General features: G+C 41.0%; 1 protein-coding gene across 9 annotated transcripts in view; it reads left to right on the forward strand.

The window, feature by feature from the left end:
• The window catches only part of RB1CC1 (RB1 inducible coiled-coil 1), a 666,167-nt gene that overhangs the window by 195,840 nt on the left and 454,289 nt on the right, over positions 1-16,038 (forward strand). For all 9 annotated transcript variants that reach the window (XM_085605628.1, XM_085605635.1, XM_085605627.1 and 6 more), the window contains one exon: positions 15,457-15,856. In XM_085605628.1, the coding sequence (XP_085461754.1) occupies positions 15,457-15,856 (400 nt within the window). The remainder of the gene's footprint in view (positions 1-15,456; positions 15,857-16,038) is intronic.

A 16,038-nucleotide genomic window follows, 5' to 3' on the forward strand; every position in this document is an offset into this window, starting at 1 on the left:
TAAGCTATTAAATTAAACCAACAGTAAATAATAATCAGATTTATGTGTTTCTCTGAATGATTTAGATAATCCTAATTGGGCCTGGCAGGTCATTTTTCCTGGCATCTATGGCATAAGTATTAACTATGTTATAAAATTATAGTGTTGGCGTCATCTGAATGTTGCTCAGAAGGGTGCTTTTTTTATTGTCTAGTCGTTTATTTTTTTTTATTCTATTTACTAGATTTCTATCATGCCTCATTCCCACATGGTCTGTAAGTAGTGGTCATAACTCATAGAAATGGCTCTGACAAAATTAGTGGCAATGATGGGTTTTAAAAATGTATTTACTGTGAACTAGCGTAGTTTCTGCCTTTAAATTAGATGGAAGGTTGTTTTACGCCTTGGCCCAGGAAACAGAGGATTTACTACCACTTTAGTGGGTAACTTATGTACGATCACCAGATTTTCACAAGCACTTCTAAGTGCACAAGTGGGTTTACAGAGGGCGGGAGAGAGTTAGTCCCTTAGGGGAAAACATGTGCACACATTTGAAGGCAGAACAGTACAGCGTGAACCTTTGGACTAGGAGCCAATCCATAAAGGCCTGTGAAGACGATAAATGTTGTATTTTTTCTAGATAAAAATTCACCCTGCTGCTGCAGTTTGGAGTAATTGCAGCATATGGATGTAGAGTACCGGTAGGTTAGCTAAATGGCATTAAAATAAGTCTATGTGAAACCTTTATGAAGTACATCTCACTAGATCTCTCTTTTTTTGATTAAGTAGGGCAATTGTATCACGTTTATTTTGTTTATAGAAACATTTGTTAAAACTAATCTGAGGGGTTAAAGTCAAACCAGCATCCAGAATGAACGTTACACTTTTAGCATTGGAGAAGATTTCATGAGTTTAAGGATTATTTTTTATAGATGCAGCTTTTCTAGAAGACCAAATAAGCAAAGTTAATGGGTTTGGCTTTATTCTATCCAATTATTCTAGAAAGCAAAGCACAAAACGATCTAAGTGTTTATTTTTTTTTCGCCTTGGGGATATCTGGAAGCCTTTGCCTCGATAAGTCCAAAGTCTAGTACTAACCTTACCGAACAGTGATCTGTAATGCCCCCCCCCCCCCAAGATTTTACAGAATAACATTCCCCGGTGTTGCTTTAAAAAGGTACTCATAAAGAAAGAGTATCATGGCTGCAAGTATGAAAGGTGTAGTTCTTGTCTCTAGTGTGTCATAGCCTGCACACATCTATCAACACATGATCAGGCACCAGATCTTAAAGCATAGCTCTGTCGGCCCTGTCTGTGAGCCTGTGCTACCTTTTCTCTCCTGTAACAAGTTCAGAGTCAAACTTCAGTAGCCTCTGAGTAGTATGGGTGATAGTCCAATTTCCATTCTTAGCCTGGAGAGCGTGACCAAGAAACCTAGCCATATATTATATCCACAATTAGTATTTTTTCCAGTATTTTTTATTTTACAGAAGCTAAGCAGCCCTCCTCATCTGTTCTTTTCTGAAGTATTTTGTTTGGTCAATGTCTGTTATTCAGTATAGCAACAATGTGTTTCTTAGAGCAGATACACGATTCGGGGTATTTCCCATGTTCATTGATTATTCTCATATTGCTAATCAATCAACCAATCAGTCATTTGTAAAGCGCACTACATACCCGCGAGGGTCTCAAGGCGCCGGGGGGGTGGAGGGGGGCGCTACTGATCGAACAGCCAGGTCTTGAGCATCCTCCTGAAGGTCAGCAGGTCTTGGGTCTGCCGTAGGCTCAGTGGGAGGGTGTTCCATGTCTTTGGTCTGTTGTAGGCTCAGTGGGAGGGTGTTCCATGTCTTGGCGGCGAGGTGGGAGAAGGATCTCCCGCCGGTGGTTGTTCTTCGGATGCGCGGGACGGTGGCGAGTGAGAGGTCGGCGGAGCGTAGCTGACGGTTGGGGATGTAGTAGGAGAGCTGTCCGTTGAGGTAGGCTGGGCCGGTCTTGTGGAGTGCCTTGTGTGCGTGGATGAGGAGCTTGAAGGATATTCTCTTGCTGACGGGGAGCCAGTGCAGATCCCTCAGGTGGGGGGTGATGTGGCCGTGGCGTGGTACGTCGAGGATCAGTCGTGCCGAGGTGTTTTGGATGCGTTGTAGTAGTTTGATGAGTTTGGTCGGGGCTCCCACGTAGAGGGTGTTTCCGTAGTCGAGTCTGCTGCCTGGCTAACAACCTTGCCAACACATTCGCATTTCAGTTTTTGGGATTCTGTCTCTGTTAAATTAGTTTCTTGGATGAGGGCTATTTCCACTCATTTAGTGTGCATTTAATGTAATGTGACATGCGTTTCTTCTTAGCATAGTAGGACATGCCAATAACCTTCCACAAAATGATTGCTGAAACCCTGTTCGTGGCTGACTGTGTGGTTATGAAGGTAGCTGCATTCATGTGCCATGTGTGGTAGTATGATACTGTTTTTCTGGAGCAATATTTTCAATCTATTGCAAACAAAACAGTTTGATTTTAAAATATTTGTTACACCTGGAAAGCTGAAAAGATTTTTAAACAAATAAGTTTGTCTGAAATTAAAGAAAAGTGCTTGCTGACGCCCAATTTACTTTCAACAGGATTCAGAACTGAAACAAATGCTGCAACTCTTTGAAATTCTGCAGCAGCCTGGGGAGCAGATTTGCAGTAGGCCATCCCTCTCCCAGTCCCAAGACCTGGAATTTCAAGCAACGTGTGGAACGCAGTAGATAAAACAAAAGCAACCCAAGAAAGTCCTTAGCAGTAGCTACAGCCATTCCTTAGCTCTAGCATTAATCTAAAACGTCAGGGTGTAGAAGCCCTTTCCACGATTTGCTTCGTTATTAGCAAGGGTCCTACTCAAGCCCAAATTCAGCTTGTGTGACGTTTACATCCGCAGTCACTCATGTCATACACCAAATTCTTATAGCTAAGGTTACAATGAAAATTCGGATGAAAACTGCAAATTCATACAGCTATCTCAAACTCTGTTTGCTATTCACCACCCACGCTCGTGCAGCAATGTCTACTGCCCTGGTCACTGCTGTTGGATTTCTAGCTCGATATCTGGAACCTTGACGTAATACTGTCATGTCAACAACTCAAGAAAATAAGCTCTACCTTAACGTATATCAATGGATCAAGGAGATCTCTCTGATTCAACAGCTAAATTTGCCACCATAAAGAAAGGAACACAAACACATAAATGGCAAAAGGGAATTGATGATGATATTATGAAATTTTTTTTTTTTTTATATATAATACAATAATTCAATAAGTGAGTTTACAAATAGCTCTTAGATAGAAAATAAACAGTACATAGAGTATGATAATTGATAATGAAAAATACACAAAATAATCAAAAATGGGCCCCCATCAGGGATTGAAAAGAGTATATGTACAATTAAATGACAATCAAATAATCAGGCATACAATGCATTCATACACAGTCAATCTTAAAGGATAAAACATACATTTACTCTTCTTAAAAGTTAAGAGAAAAAAGGTGAGCAGAGGGAATAACTCCTCGTAGTTTAAGGGTGTCTAGGGTTAGGCACCACTGGCTCATAAGGGGGGGATGCGCCAGATCAAAAGCAGTAGGACACGCCGACGCGCGTTTCGGTGCAATCACCCACTAAAATAGGGTGCCACCTTCTTCAGGGCGTTTTCTTTAATTTCAGGGGGCCTGCAAATGCGTAACATATAAAAAAAAAAAAAAAAAATTAAGAGAAAAGGAATACAAGAGGGAAATATATCAATATCAGGATAAATTACTATACATAATCAGAACTCTAAGCTTCTACTTAATAGTAGGACAATGTTAAGGTAAATCAAATGCTGTAATGAAGCAAATTAATTCTCAGGTCACAGATAGACCATACTTTAGGTGGCAAATAGGCATTCACATTTGGTACAATATAGAATAAATGGATACTAAACATTTCGACCAGGGTTCAAAAGACAATCTAAATCTAGAGAAGAAATTGCACCTCGTTGGTCATCTCACATGGGATGGACCACCCATGAGTGAACCAAAGACAGATCTAAGAAACTAAACACCAACAATAACAGAAAATTATACATTAGGGTAACGATCACTGCTAAGGGAGAATATAATGAATTAATAAAGATGTTTGAAATGTATTATGGGGTCTCACCCAGCTCGAGTGGAGGCGAAACCTCAAGGATGGTTGGAATAGGTAGCAACAGATGCGAGGGATAGTTCCACTTGTGATGGGTATCCTAAATAGTGAGAACAATTAAAAAGTGAGACCAAATAAGTCACGGTGGAACTTGCTAGGAGTCCGCTCTTGAAACCAGAGTAGAAGGACAAATGAGAGATAATGCTTGCCTTTCAATTTAGGCGGCTGAGGAAGTCATAGGATAAATCTTCAGAGTTCATACAGATTCCACACGGTAAGTTGAAAGCGGTAATTGGCTAAAAAATTCCTGTAGGGTTAAGAGTACAAACTGAATAGTGCTAACGATGATGTCAGCTCAAATAGAACAAGTGCGAAGAATCAATTCAAAGTAATAAATAGACAGCGTGAGCTCGGTAAGATGTAACTAACAATGGAGAGGTGATGGACTGGACAATTCGTTAAGTGCTGATAATTTGTAGATGATAGTGATGAGACCAAAAGAGTTTTACCTGGAGGCAAATATAAACATAATAGAAAGGCGTCTGTGAGCTCAATAATAAAGGCTCTTGAATCCTGAGGGGAATGTCCCCTCGTGTTGAGAGGTCAGCTCCGTGGCGTCCGGATATAGCTGAAGAGAATGCATAAACAGGTGTTGATTACTAGATTAATAAAATCAAGTAAAACAAAAAAGTTGCTGGTAAGTGTTGACAAAACAGAGTAAATGGATTGCCAAAACGTTAAATATATTAATAAAGCAGTTTCGTAGTACCTTAGAAGAGGCTGTATGACAGGCAATGATGATAGTGTTTAAATCACGGTAGAAATTGTAAAATCGAATCTCCGGGAGATGGCCACTCAATGAGAAAATTGCTGTTGTGTAATGTCGTTTCGTTTGAGTTTCCAAGATATCTTTGATGACAGTAAGGGCATCTTTTTGAGGGATATTAGAATATAAGGATTCGATATCCATCGATACAAGGAATTCTCTTTGGTGGTTAAAATGGAGTCCCTCAATCTTCGATATAAAATGTCCAGTGTCTTTGACATAAGATTCCAAATTAGTCACTATAGGTTGGAGAAATTTGTCTATGTATTTCGACAGTGGTTCTGTCGCTGACCCAATCGTGGAAACAATTGGTCTAAGGGGAGGATCAGTTTGATTTTTATGTGTCTTAGGAACCCCATAGATGATGGGGAACCTAGTGAATGTTGGGGTGAGAAATTCTGCTTCTTGGTGGCATATTTCTCCCCGTGTAATAGCAGTTTCTACCAATTGAAGGATTCTCATTTTCAATTTGGGTTCGGGGTTATTCAGAATCTTGGTATAGTGTTGGGGGGAGTTCAATAGGTTGTTCATCTTCGATTTATGGTCATAGGTGTTGAAAATGACAATCCCCCCACCCTTATCACAGGGTTTGATGGTAACTTCAGGATTCTGTTTTTCCTCTTCAACCTCGACCGGTGTGCCCCTCGTCGGCTCTGGACATCATGAAGCGTACATTGAGGTATTTAATCATCAGCGCAGACATTTTCTTTATCATTCTGAGTTGTTTGTTAACATCGCATTCTGCTATACAGTCCATCTTCTCCCCCGTGCTTATGGGGCAACAGTCTTTTCTGTTAGCGAGGTCCTTTTCCATTATGTTTCGTTTATACTTTGTTTCTGTGTCATTTTTTGTGACAGCGTCACCGCTCTTGATTTCTAATATCATTCGCCATTGAGTGGCCATCTCCCGGAGATTCGATTTTACAATTTCTACCGTGATTTAAACACTATCATCATTGCCTGTCATACAGCCTCTTCTAAGGTACTACGAAACTGCTTTATTAATATATTTAACGTTTTGGCAATCCATTTACTCTGTTTTGTCAACACTTACCAGCAACTTTTTTGTTTTACTTGATTTTATTAATCTAGTAATCAACACCTGTTTATGCATTCTCTTCAGCTATATCCGGACGCCACGGAGCTGACCTCTCAACACGAGGGGACATTCCCCTCAGGATTCAAGAGCCTTTATTATTGAGCTCACAGACGCCTTTCTATTATGTTTATATTTGCCTCCAGGTAAAACTCTTTTGGTCTCATCACTATCATCTACAAATTATCAGCACTTAACGAATTGTCCAGTCCATCACCTCTCCATTGTTAGTTACATCTTACCGAGCTCACGCTGTCTATTTATTACTTTGAATTGATTCTTCGCACTTGTTCTATTTGAGCTGACATCATCGTTAGCACTATTCAGTTTGTACTCTTAACCCTACAGGAATTTTTTAGCCAATTACCGCTTTCAACTTACCGTGTGGAATCTGTATGAACTCTGAAGATTTATCCTATGACTTCCTCAGCCGCCTAAATTGAAAGGCAAGCATTATCTCTCATTTGTCCTTCTACTCTGGTTTCAAGAGCGGACTCCTAGCAAGTTCCACCGTGACTTATTTGGTCTCACTTTTTAATTGTTCTCACTATTTAGGATACCCATCGCAAGTGGAACTATCCCTCGCATCTGTTGCTACCTATTCCAACCATCCTTGAGGTTTCGCCTCCACTCGAGCTGGGTGAGACCCCATAATACATTTCAAACATCTTTATTAATTCATTATATTCTCCCTTAGCAGTGATCGTTACCCTAATGTATAATTTTCTGTTATTGTTGGTGTTTAGTTTCTTAGATCTGTCTTTGGTTCACTCATGGGTGGTCCATCCCATGTGAGATGACCAACGAGGTGCAATTTCTTCTCTAGATTTAGATTGTCTTTTGAACCCTGGTCGAAATGTTTAGTATCCATTTATTCTATATTGTACCAAATGTGAATGCCTATTTGCCACCTAAAGTATGGTCTATCTGTGACCTGAGAATTAATTTGCTTCATTACAGCATTTGATTTACCTTAACATTGTCCTACTATTAAGTAGAAGCTTAGAGTTCTGATTATGTATAGTAATTTATCCTGATATTGATATATTTCCCTCTTGTATTCCTTTTCTCTTAATTTTTTTTTTTTTTTTTATATGTTACGCATTTGCAGGCCCCCTGAAATTAAAGAAAACGCCCTGAAGAAGGTGGCACCCTATTTTAGTGGGTGATTGCACCGAAACGCGCGTCGGCGTGTCCTACTGCTTTTGATCTGGCGCATCCCCCCCTTATGAGCCAGTGGTGCCTAACCCTAGACACCCTTAAACTACGAGGAGTTATTCCCTCTGCTCACCTTTTTTCTCTTAACTTTTAAGAAGAGTAAATGTATGTTTTATCCTTTAAGATTGACTGTGTATGAATGCATTGTATGCCTGATTATTTGATTGTCATTTAATTGTACATATACTCTTTTCAATCCCTGATGGGGGCCCATTTTTGATTATTTTGTGTATTTTTCATTATCAATTATCATACTCTATGTACTGTTTATTTTCTATCTAAGAGCTATTTGTAAACTCACTTATTGAATTATTGTATTATATATAAAAAAAATAAAAATTTCATAATATCATCATCAATTCCCTTTTGCCATTTATGTGTTTGTGTTCCTTTCTTTATGGTGGCAAATTTAGCTGTTGAATCAGAGAGATCTCCTTGATCCATTGATATACGTTATGGTAGAGCTTATTTTCTTGAGTTGTTGATGTGTTTATTTTCCCCTCTTGCTCTCCTTATTATCCAAATTGGGGTACCCCTATTTCTAGTGGTAATACTGTCATGAACTGGAATTAATTGGGATACAAACGGCTCTGGATTTTGGCCACATTGCTATGAGCTTGCCCAGAGAAACTTAACTAAGCGTCCTACTTTAAGGCCAGACCTGACTTTGCTTAATATTGTTTTGTATCTCTTTAACTGTAACTGTGTGCTTATAAATAGTTTCTAGGAATTCGTTTTGTATTCTCGACATTTCATCACACCACTTCCCTACGCATATATTGGCAATAAATCTGTTACGCATATATTTTCATCACACCACTTCCTTACGCATATATTAGAAATAAATCTGAAATTTTACTAGTGCCTAACCTAAACGTTTTGCCTTAAGCAGTATTACTTAGATTGCTGATAGTTGTTTATATTCGAAAGGCTTACCCGTCTCCATTCAAACTTCACCTATTAGTGCTGCATTACTACGACAAGCCTGTGGAGGGCAGCATAACTACACCAAAGTTTCGATGCATCATTGTAGAGACCATTCTACGTTGTAAATTCTGAACGAGCGAAACTTCTTGCTCTTGGAAGTCAATATACGGTGGAATAACCATCCAGATGTCTTATAATGAATTTTGCAAACACAAGGACATGATGATGGACGGAGCGCTGAAACTTTTCAGACACTCACCCCCAGTCACAGATCTGATTTGAATCCATCATCGTTCTTTAGCTCATTTCGCCACCCCATTTCACACCCAGCTATATGTAAATCAGACCCTGTGCCTCATGGGAATAGTGCCGACCGAACTGCCAAGCCAGGTCTTCCATGGACCGGAAACGAGCATCCTGGGACCGATTTCGGTGAAACACTCCTCATCAGCCAGGCCAGCTTGAATTCAGTGGCAAAGTGAGCAAAGGACGCACATCTGGGCATACCAGTTCACATATGCACTATCCCATTGTTACATACACTACTTAAGCTATTCAGTTGAACGTGTTTGGTTGTCCTAGTTTAGTGGACAAGTAGATTTGCAGTGGCTAATATAAAAAAACCAACAAAAAAAACAGCATAGACGAAAGGTAGCCAACATAGTAACGTTGATGAATGTCTTACTGCCTGGGTGTAGTTAGTGTGTGGTTTCTGTAGATGTTTGCTGTATTTTTTTATATTCTCATTCTTGACGCCAGAGTGCCATCATCTTGCCGAAGCAAACAAACTTAATGCCATGTCCCATGAAGCGAACTGTTCTTTTGAGTGTTTGCAATACACGTTATTTTTCCAAAACAGATCTCCCAAAGTTGTTAATCAAATTTCATGAAAATAGAACCGTGGATAATGGAGCGGTACTTCCTCCAATTCTTCATTTCATCATGCGCCTGTCAGTTATCACACTTTCCTGTTCTTGAGAGCCTGGCAAGGGTTGCCCCTGCAGTTGTAGCTAGAGGGAAACCGAAGGGACACACATAAGTTAATTGCCCATTCTTGCCAGCCAGATTAATTTTTTTTCCATTTCCTGCCCCGTTCTAGCCCTCTCCACATTGTCTAGAGTGGTTGACCATCTTTACTGCAAAAGGCATATACAGAAATCTTTGTGGTTGCCCTACCAATGTAATTAATGGTCACATGGCCTTTAAATCCCACTGATACGCCGTGATTTCCCACCTGAGAGACGCATCTTTATGTTTATTACAATGAGCAATACAACAAAGCTGCCACTTGCAAAATAGTCTCCCTCTTGCCTGCGTCTCCCTCACACAAACAAGAAATGAGATGAAGATCTGTGCTGGAGAGGAATTTCTATGTTCACCTGCCACAGTGAACTTTAAATATAGTAAGGGGCGTTGAGGTGTAGAAATAAATTCCAGAGAACAAATTGTATGATCAATATGTACTGTGCTTCACTTGGTCTTACACGAAACAAAAGAGTCTGTTAGTGTCTAGGATATTATTCAAGAAAATATCAGTGTTAACAGAATTCCTCAGTGACTGAAGGCTTGGGTCTGCGAGGGATGTTACTGATCTGCAGAAAAGGTTTGGGTCTAGTGAAAAGAGTTGCATTAAAAAATCTTATTTATGAAAGAAATTTGTCACAGGTGGTTTTCTTGTTGAGCCCGAAGAATCCCTGAGCCATTGCGGATGCTGGAGGGTCACAGAGTGTCTCCCGGATGTACTTTTTGTAGGTTTTCATAGGAAGCTCAGTGGTTTGTTTGGTTTTGTGTTTTTGCGCATAAGGTCTTAAGTGTTCTTTTTTGTCTTCTCCAAAATATTGGAATGAAAGCACTGCTCCTTAACTCATCACCATGTTCTTGACTGTGTAATGATGCCACACCTCTGTCAGAAGTAAATCCATTGTGGCCAAAAACAAGGCCCCTAACTTGAGCTGCCTAGTGCCACTGTGTTACTCTTTCTATGTCCTGGTTAATGCCTTGTGCAACTAGATACAGACTTCAAGGAGCACTGCCATTATTGCACAGCAGTGCCTCGCCAGTCCTAACCATGACCTTGAAATACAATATGCATTCTTTTTCCTATAACGTTTAACCATAAGGGCTCTTTCATTCATATTGGCAGATTAATGCTGCATCTGATTTTGTGGGTGACTGTGTCTTTGTAGGTAACTTTTCATTACAGTTCAGCATGGAACGTGTATGGCCTTTTCTTCTAAACAGAACTCGTTTGATTCTGGCTCGCTTGAACAAAACTGGAATCAATGCTGAAGATGAAAAACGGCTATTCTAATAGTCACCAAAAAGAATGTTTGTCAGATAAATATTCTGCAGTTGATTTGAAAATCCTAAAAGGTGTTTCGAGAGAAAAGGGGGCCTGAGACCTGATGTTCCATGGTGAATGGTGCAGGTCTACGAAGGAGAAGGGGGCAAATCCTGACGTTGTCCCTGGCAGGGGTAACTGCAACCAGAACAAGCATGGGCAAAGCAATTTGGTCTCTTTAAACAAACACTGCAAAGCAAATAGCTTTGGCTTATAACTAAAAAGTCAGAGCTGTTAAGATTTTCGAGTCTTTTTACTAGCGATCTCTCCCATCAGCCAGAAGTCTTTGTGGCAGCAGCCTACACAACCGAGGGTAGTTAGTAGAGGGCCCTGGAGTCAGACATAAATCCTCACTGTTGCAGTCTCAGTGGCGTGAGCCACACAGTCTTTTCTGCACTGGCTGCAGTAGCGAGGGTCATGACTGGCGGTCACTGGAGTCCGAAACACATTTTCTGAAGTAGGATGCAGTCGCTTAGGATTCAGACATATGTCCTTTCAGTAATCAGTCTGCAGTACCGTAGGTCATTGCTAGAGGTCCCTCGAGTCATAAACAAATCTTTTTCAGAATCAGGATGTGGTAGCCTAAGCTGTTTCTCACACTTACACGGGTGCCTAACAACAGATACTTTTTGTAAGAGCAGGCAAGTGAGGCAGTGGAGCGAGTGAAGGAGCAGAGCACAGGGAGTGTGGATGTGCAGTGGAACAACTCCATGCACCGCCATCTCATAAAATGTAAAATGTGGCCGTAATTTGCAAAAAGAAAAACAGTCCTGTAATGTCTACATTTGAAAGATCTAGCTCCTCCAATCAAAACGCTGTCCCTCGAGTCGCACACCTTTAATTGACTCCATCCAGTACCTTCAACTGTCACTAGAGGTTCCTGGAGTTAGACGCAAATAATTTCCTAGAAGGCTGCTTTACCGTAGAACATTCCAGAAGGCAGATGGATGCCTTTCCTCTTATCAGGCTGCAGTACATTTGGCTTCTTCTTTAGGTCACTGGTGTCAGATTGGCCTCCTTCCTGTAATCTGGCTACAGTACTTTTATCCAATGTCTGAGGATCTCGTAGTTGTCTACCTCTGCCCCTTCACTTTCAGTATTCCAGAGAATTCTGAACAGAGCAGATGCCCTTGAATATATTTTGTTGCACCTGTAAACAACAAATGGAAAACGTTGACTCTGCTTTTCTTTTTAACAGGCATGACTAAGCCCAATACAGAGAGAGAGAAAGTGCGAACGAACGCACAGGCATTGTTATCTGCTGAAAATAAAATGGAATACTAATTTTCAAAAAGGAAAATAATGCACTGATGTAAAACAGGGGCCTTTAAAGTTTTCTGTAATAAGAGCTGCTTCCGTTCTTGGCCAAAATCCTCCTGACCTACTAATATTAGGGTTGTGAAAGTGACCACATCAGACAAGATTACATTAGTGGGCAGTAAGATTACTAGCAGTGATAACATCAGTGCCTCCGACAGGGTTGCCAGCAGTAATGTAAACAAGCATTTACAATGCAATGGTCTCGGCATTGGTAAAGTTAGAGGTATTGGCATTGCTCATGACATGATTTTTGTTTATGTTTTTGTTTTTAAAACATTTAAAGAAACGGCATTGTTATTTACAATGTCAATAGCTTAATCACGCTCCAATGCGAGACCTATTGCATTTGCACCCACACACAGATTAAGCTATTGACATTGTAAATAACAATGCCGTTTCTTTACATGTTTTAAAAACATAAACAAAAATAATGTCATGAGCAATTCCAATAGCTCTAACTTTAACAATGCCGAGGCCGTTGCATTGTAAATGCTTGTTGTAAAGGACAACGATCCCGGGGGCAGTTAGCTTAAACAGCTGGAAGTGAAAAGGGGTGGTGGGGGGGGGGAGTCTCCGGTGTTATGAAGGCGCGAGAGAGGTATGACCCTGAACAAGAAACAAGACTTTTTGCTAGGGTGCCTGCTGAAAGAAATGTAAATATGTGCGACTGATTGATCTGCGAATGTAAAGGCTGCTCGGGGGCCGGTGGTGGAGCCCTTTGAAGCTTGTTGGTTACAAAGCTTAATTCTTTTTCAGAGGTATGCTGAGGTTGTTACCAACGTGTGCTTTTAATGGACAGTTAAAAAAAATGTTTGGACTAGGTGCAGTTTGTGTATTAATAAAATGTATATTTTAGAAGAGCTTTTTTAATCGTGAAACTAAATCTTCTGCACACTTGTGGCAGCCAATCTCATACTGTGCAATGCTAGTTTAAAATAATGTAATCGCAGGGCTTTCTGCCACAGGGTAGACCTCGTAGTACTAAAAATACACAAGTCATTGTTCCCCACCACACCAACCCGGATTCAGATCTCGTTACACCGACAGATCTCAGATGTGACGCTTTAGTGGTGTGAGAGCTTTTATAGGAAGACTCGTTGATAGGTATTTCAGACAGCAGTTAAAAAAGCTGCTTTGACACTCATCTGTAAGGCAAATATCAACGCACTCCTTGCTGGAGCGCCAGTTAGTCTGTGGAAGCAGTTTAGAGGGAGGGGGCGAACATAAATGCTGGCTGCATCCGCACTTGATTACTCTAATGAAATGTCCATTGATTCCTATAGATTAATGTGAGAAAATAGACGCTGCCGAGTGGCTAACACCTTTAGGTCAGCAGCTGTGTGTGGGAGGGTGAAGGTGGGAGTGTTCAACAAAGGCGAAGGTGGGAGGAGACAGGGCGATGGCGGGGAGAAGAAAGGTGGGGGGCCTTGTGAAAGAAATAAACAATGGGAAGCCCTCTTGGTCTCTGTGCTGCGCGCTGCACGCCGAGAGCCCTGCTTGTCTGCCTCTGCCAGTCCCCGCTTTGACTTTGCTGCTGGGCAGGGTGAATTCTCACAGGTCATCCGTTCCTGTTGGATTAATTTGATTCAGCGTTTAGAAAACGAGGGCTGGGTGTCGAGCCTGCTAATAGCTCTCTGCTGCTGACGTTGTGGTTGGTCAGTGGCTCGTTCTCTCCTTAATAAATGAGACACAAGCCGGCGCCATCCTGCCACCAAAAGTGCTATAATCTTAAAATATTTTTTAAATGACTTCATTTTCTCCAACTTAAAAAAACAAGCCGAGGGCACCGGAAGACACCACCGCCTTTCTCCGAGGTCAAGAAGAAATGCCTCGGAGAAAGGCAGCGGCATTTTCGGATTCGGGGGCGTGTTTGTCTTAGATAATTAGACTTTCTGAAAAAAACACGCCCCGATCCGAAAAGGACGGGGCCTAAACGGAATGACGGACCTCTTCTCCAATGGCTGGCCAGCATTCAAGAGGCCAGCCAATGGAGAACAGAGGAGAAGAGGGGCGGGTTCAAGCCCCGCTTCTCCAAGTCATTAAATCTCGGATCGAGACTGCGCAAGCGCAGCCTTCGAGCCAAGACCTAAAAAGGCTTTGTGATTTTGCAATGTCTTTACATATATAACACATAACAGCCATAGCTGTGAAACTCGTAAGACCAAGGTAATTATAATAATAGTAATATGTCTCACCAGTGCCACATCATTTATCACTCCGATATCAAGTGTAAGGTATTTTCACCTAAAATACACCCTTTTCAATTTTGGTATAATTATATTAACTAAAGCAAAGAAAACACTTCTAACTTGGTAAGCTAGGGTGCACACATGAGAGCTACTTTCAGGTAGCTGGTGAGCTTTCAGTAACTCACAGGCTACTCGTGGAGAAGCCCGAGTAAAACACACGGTCTCTAAAGTCTCCTACCAATCCTTACCCATAGACAGATGTTCATTTTTATAAAAGCGCCCATGCTGCACTTTCACTTCAATTACGGCTGCCCACCCTTCTTTAGACACGGCTTGGCTAAAGAAAGGGGTGTGGCCTCCATGAACGTGAAAGTGCTGCATGGTTGCTAGTTAATAAAAAAATAAATAAAGCGCGGCCGCTATACTTGAAGCGGACCGCCATTAGTAAGTAAAACAAAGAAATAAAGAAACGCGGCTGCTATAGTTAAAGCGGACCGCCATTATTAATTAAAATAAAAGCGCGGGGCATGCTGCGACCTAGTGGCTGGAATAGGTGCAAATCATTAAACAAAATAGTGCTCGCAGCCAAGATAAAGCAAACCATGTATAAAGATAAGTAAAAGGTCCAATCGTTTTGGGAGGTAACAAATGCGGACAAGGCGATACCAAGGAGGGGCTGACAAGCCTAAATACGACTCGGAAGCCAGCGTTTACGAAGGACAATGAAACAAGCCAATTAAATAAATGGGCGGAGAGTGGGGGGGGGCTTCAAAGCCATACTCCACTACTGCATGCCTATCAGCAGCGCATGCGCTGCGCAGGCTCAACCTAAAAATGATTTAGAAAGGCAGTTCACAAGAGGCCATTGAAAGAAAAGGTTGATACCAACTCTGCTTAATGTCAAGGGAAGAAGAGTCACAAACAAGCTGGGACTCCTGTCCCGGCCCCATTGAATTCATTTCTTCAGTTGGATAAAACCCATTGATCTTTCTATTAATACGGAGAATTATGCCTATGGCACATTATGCTTTCCACTACTCCTTGGAACTGCTGACATCTGTTGTTGAACTTTTGCTATTTGACTCAATTTTCGATTTATTAGACCGGCTATTTATTGTTGTAAGAAATGACTTAAATCTCTCAATAGTAAAGTATCTTTTGTCCTTTTCTTATTTTTCAAAGGGATTATTTTGTTTTCGCATTATGATTTATCAGATATTATGCTTGTGTACCATGCTTGTTCTGCAAACTGAAACCACAATGGATTGATGTGTTACCAAGCTGGTACATGTATTCAATTTCATTGCCTTATCTGCTAGGCTATACATCATTCCTAGAAGAGCACAGCATTTGGACCTATATGCTAATGTTTCTGTTTTTTCTTCTATTTCTCTTACAATTTTAAGCTTGGGGGCAGCAGTTTCTGTAATGGCCAAGATTCCACTGCTGGAGTGCCTGACCAGACATAGCTACAGAATGTGCCTCGGGAGAATGATCTCTTCTGCTGAACTCGGGGGAACTGAAAGTCTGGATATCGAAAAGTCTAGTGATGTGGTGCTTTTTTCTGAAGAACCTCAAATGAACAAGTTACATTTAACTTCACTTTCCAAGCCAGTGGAACAATCTGCTCAGGAAAGCACTGACCCAGAAAGCGTTGGGGGACCTCGGGACTCTCAGACCTCTGAAGAGATGTGTGATGAAAATCTGCCTTCTTTTAATGTCTCATTGTTAGACTGGATAAATGTACAGGACAGACCAAACGATGTGGAGTCTTTGGTTAGGAAGTGTTTCGAGTCAATGAGCAGAGTAAGTACATTGATGTGGTTTATTTTTCAATAATTTGCATACTACCCTACCTTTAGGTATTTGTGCGCTTAATAAATATATTAACATAAGATAACCTGTATACAAACAAGTGAGTTTGTATCATATTTAAAATTATGTTCTTGCGTTAATGTTCACATATTACACCAGTCTTTCTGATCCTG

Source organism: Triturus cristatus, chromosome 5_1 (assembly GCF_964204655.1).
Source record: "Triturus cristatus chromosome 5_1, aTriCri1.1, whole genome shotgun sequence".
Taxonomy (NCBI): Eukaryota; Metazoa; Chordata; class Amphibia; order Caudata; family Salamandridae; genus Triturus; species Triturus cristatus.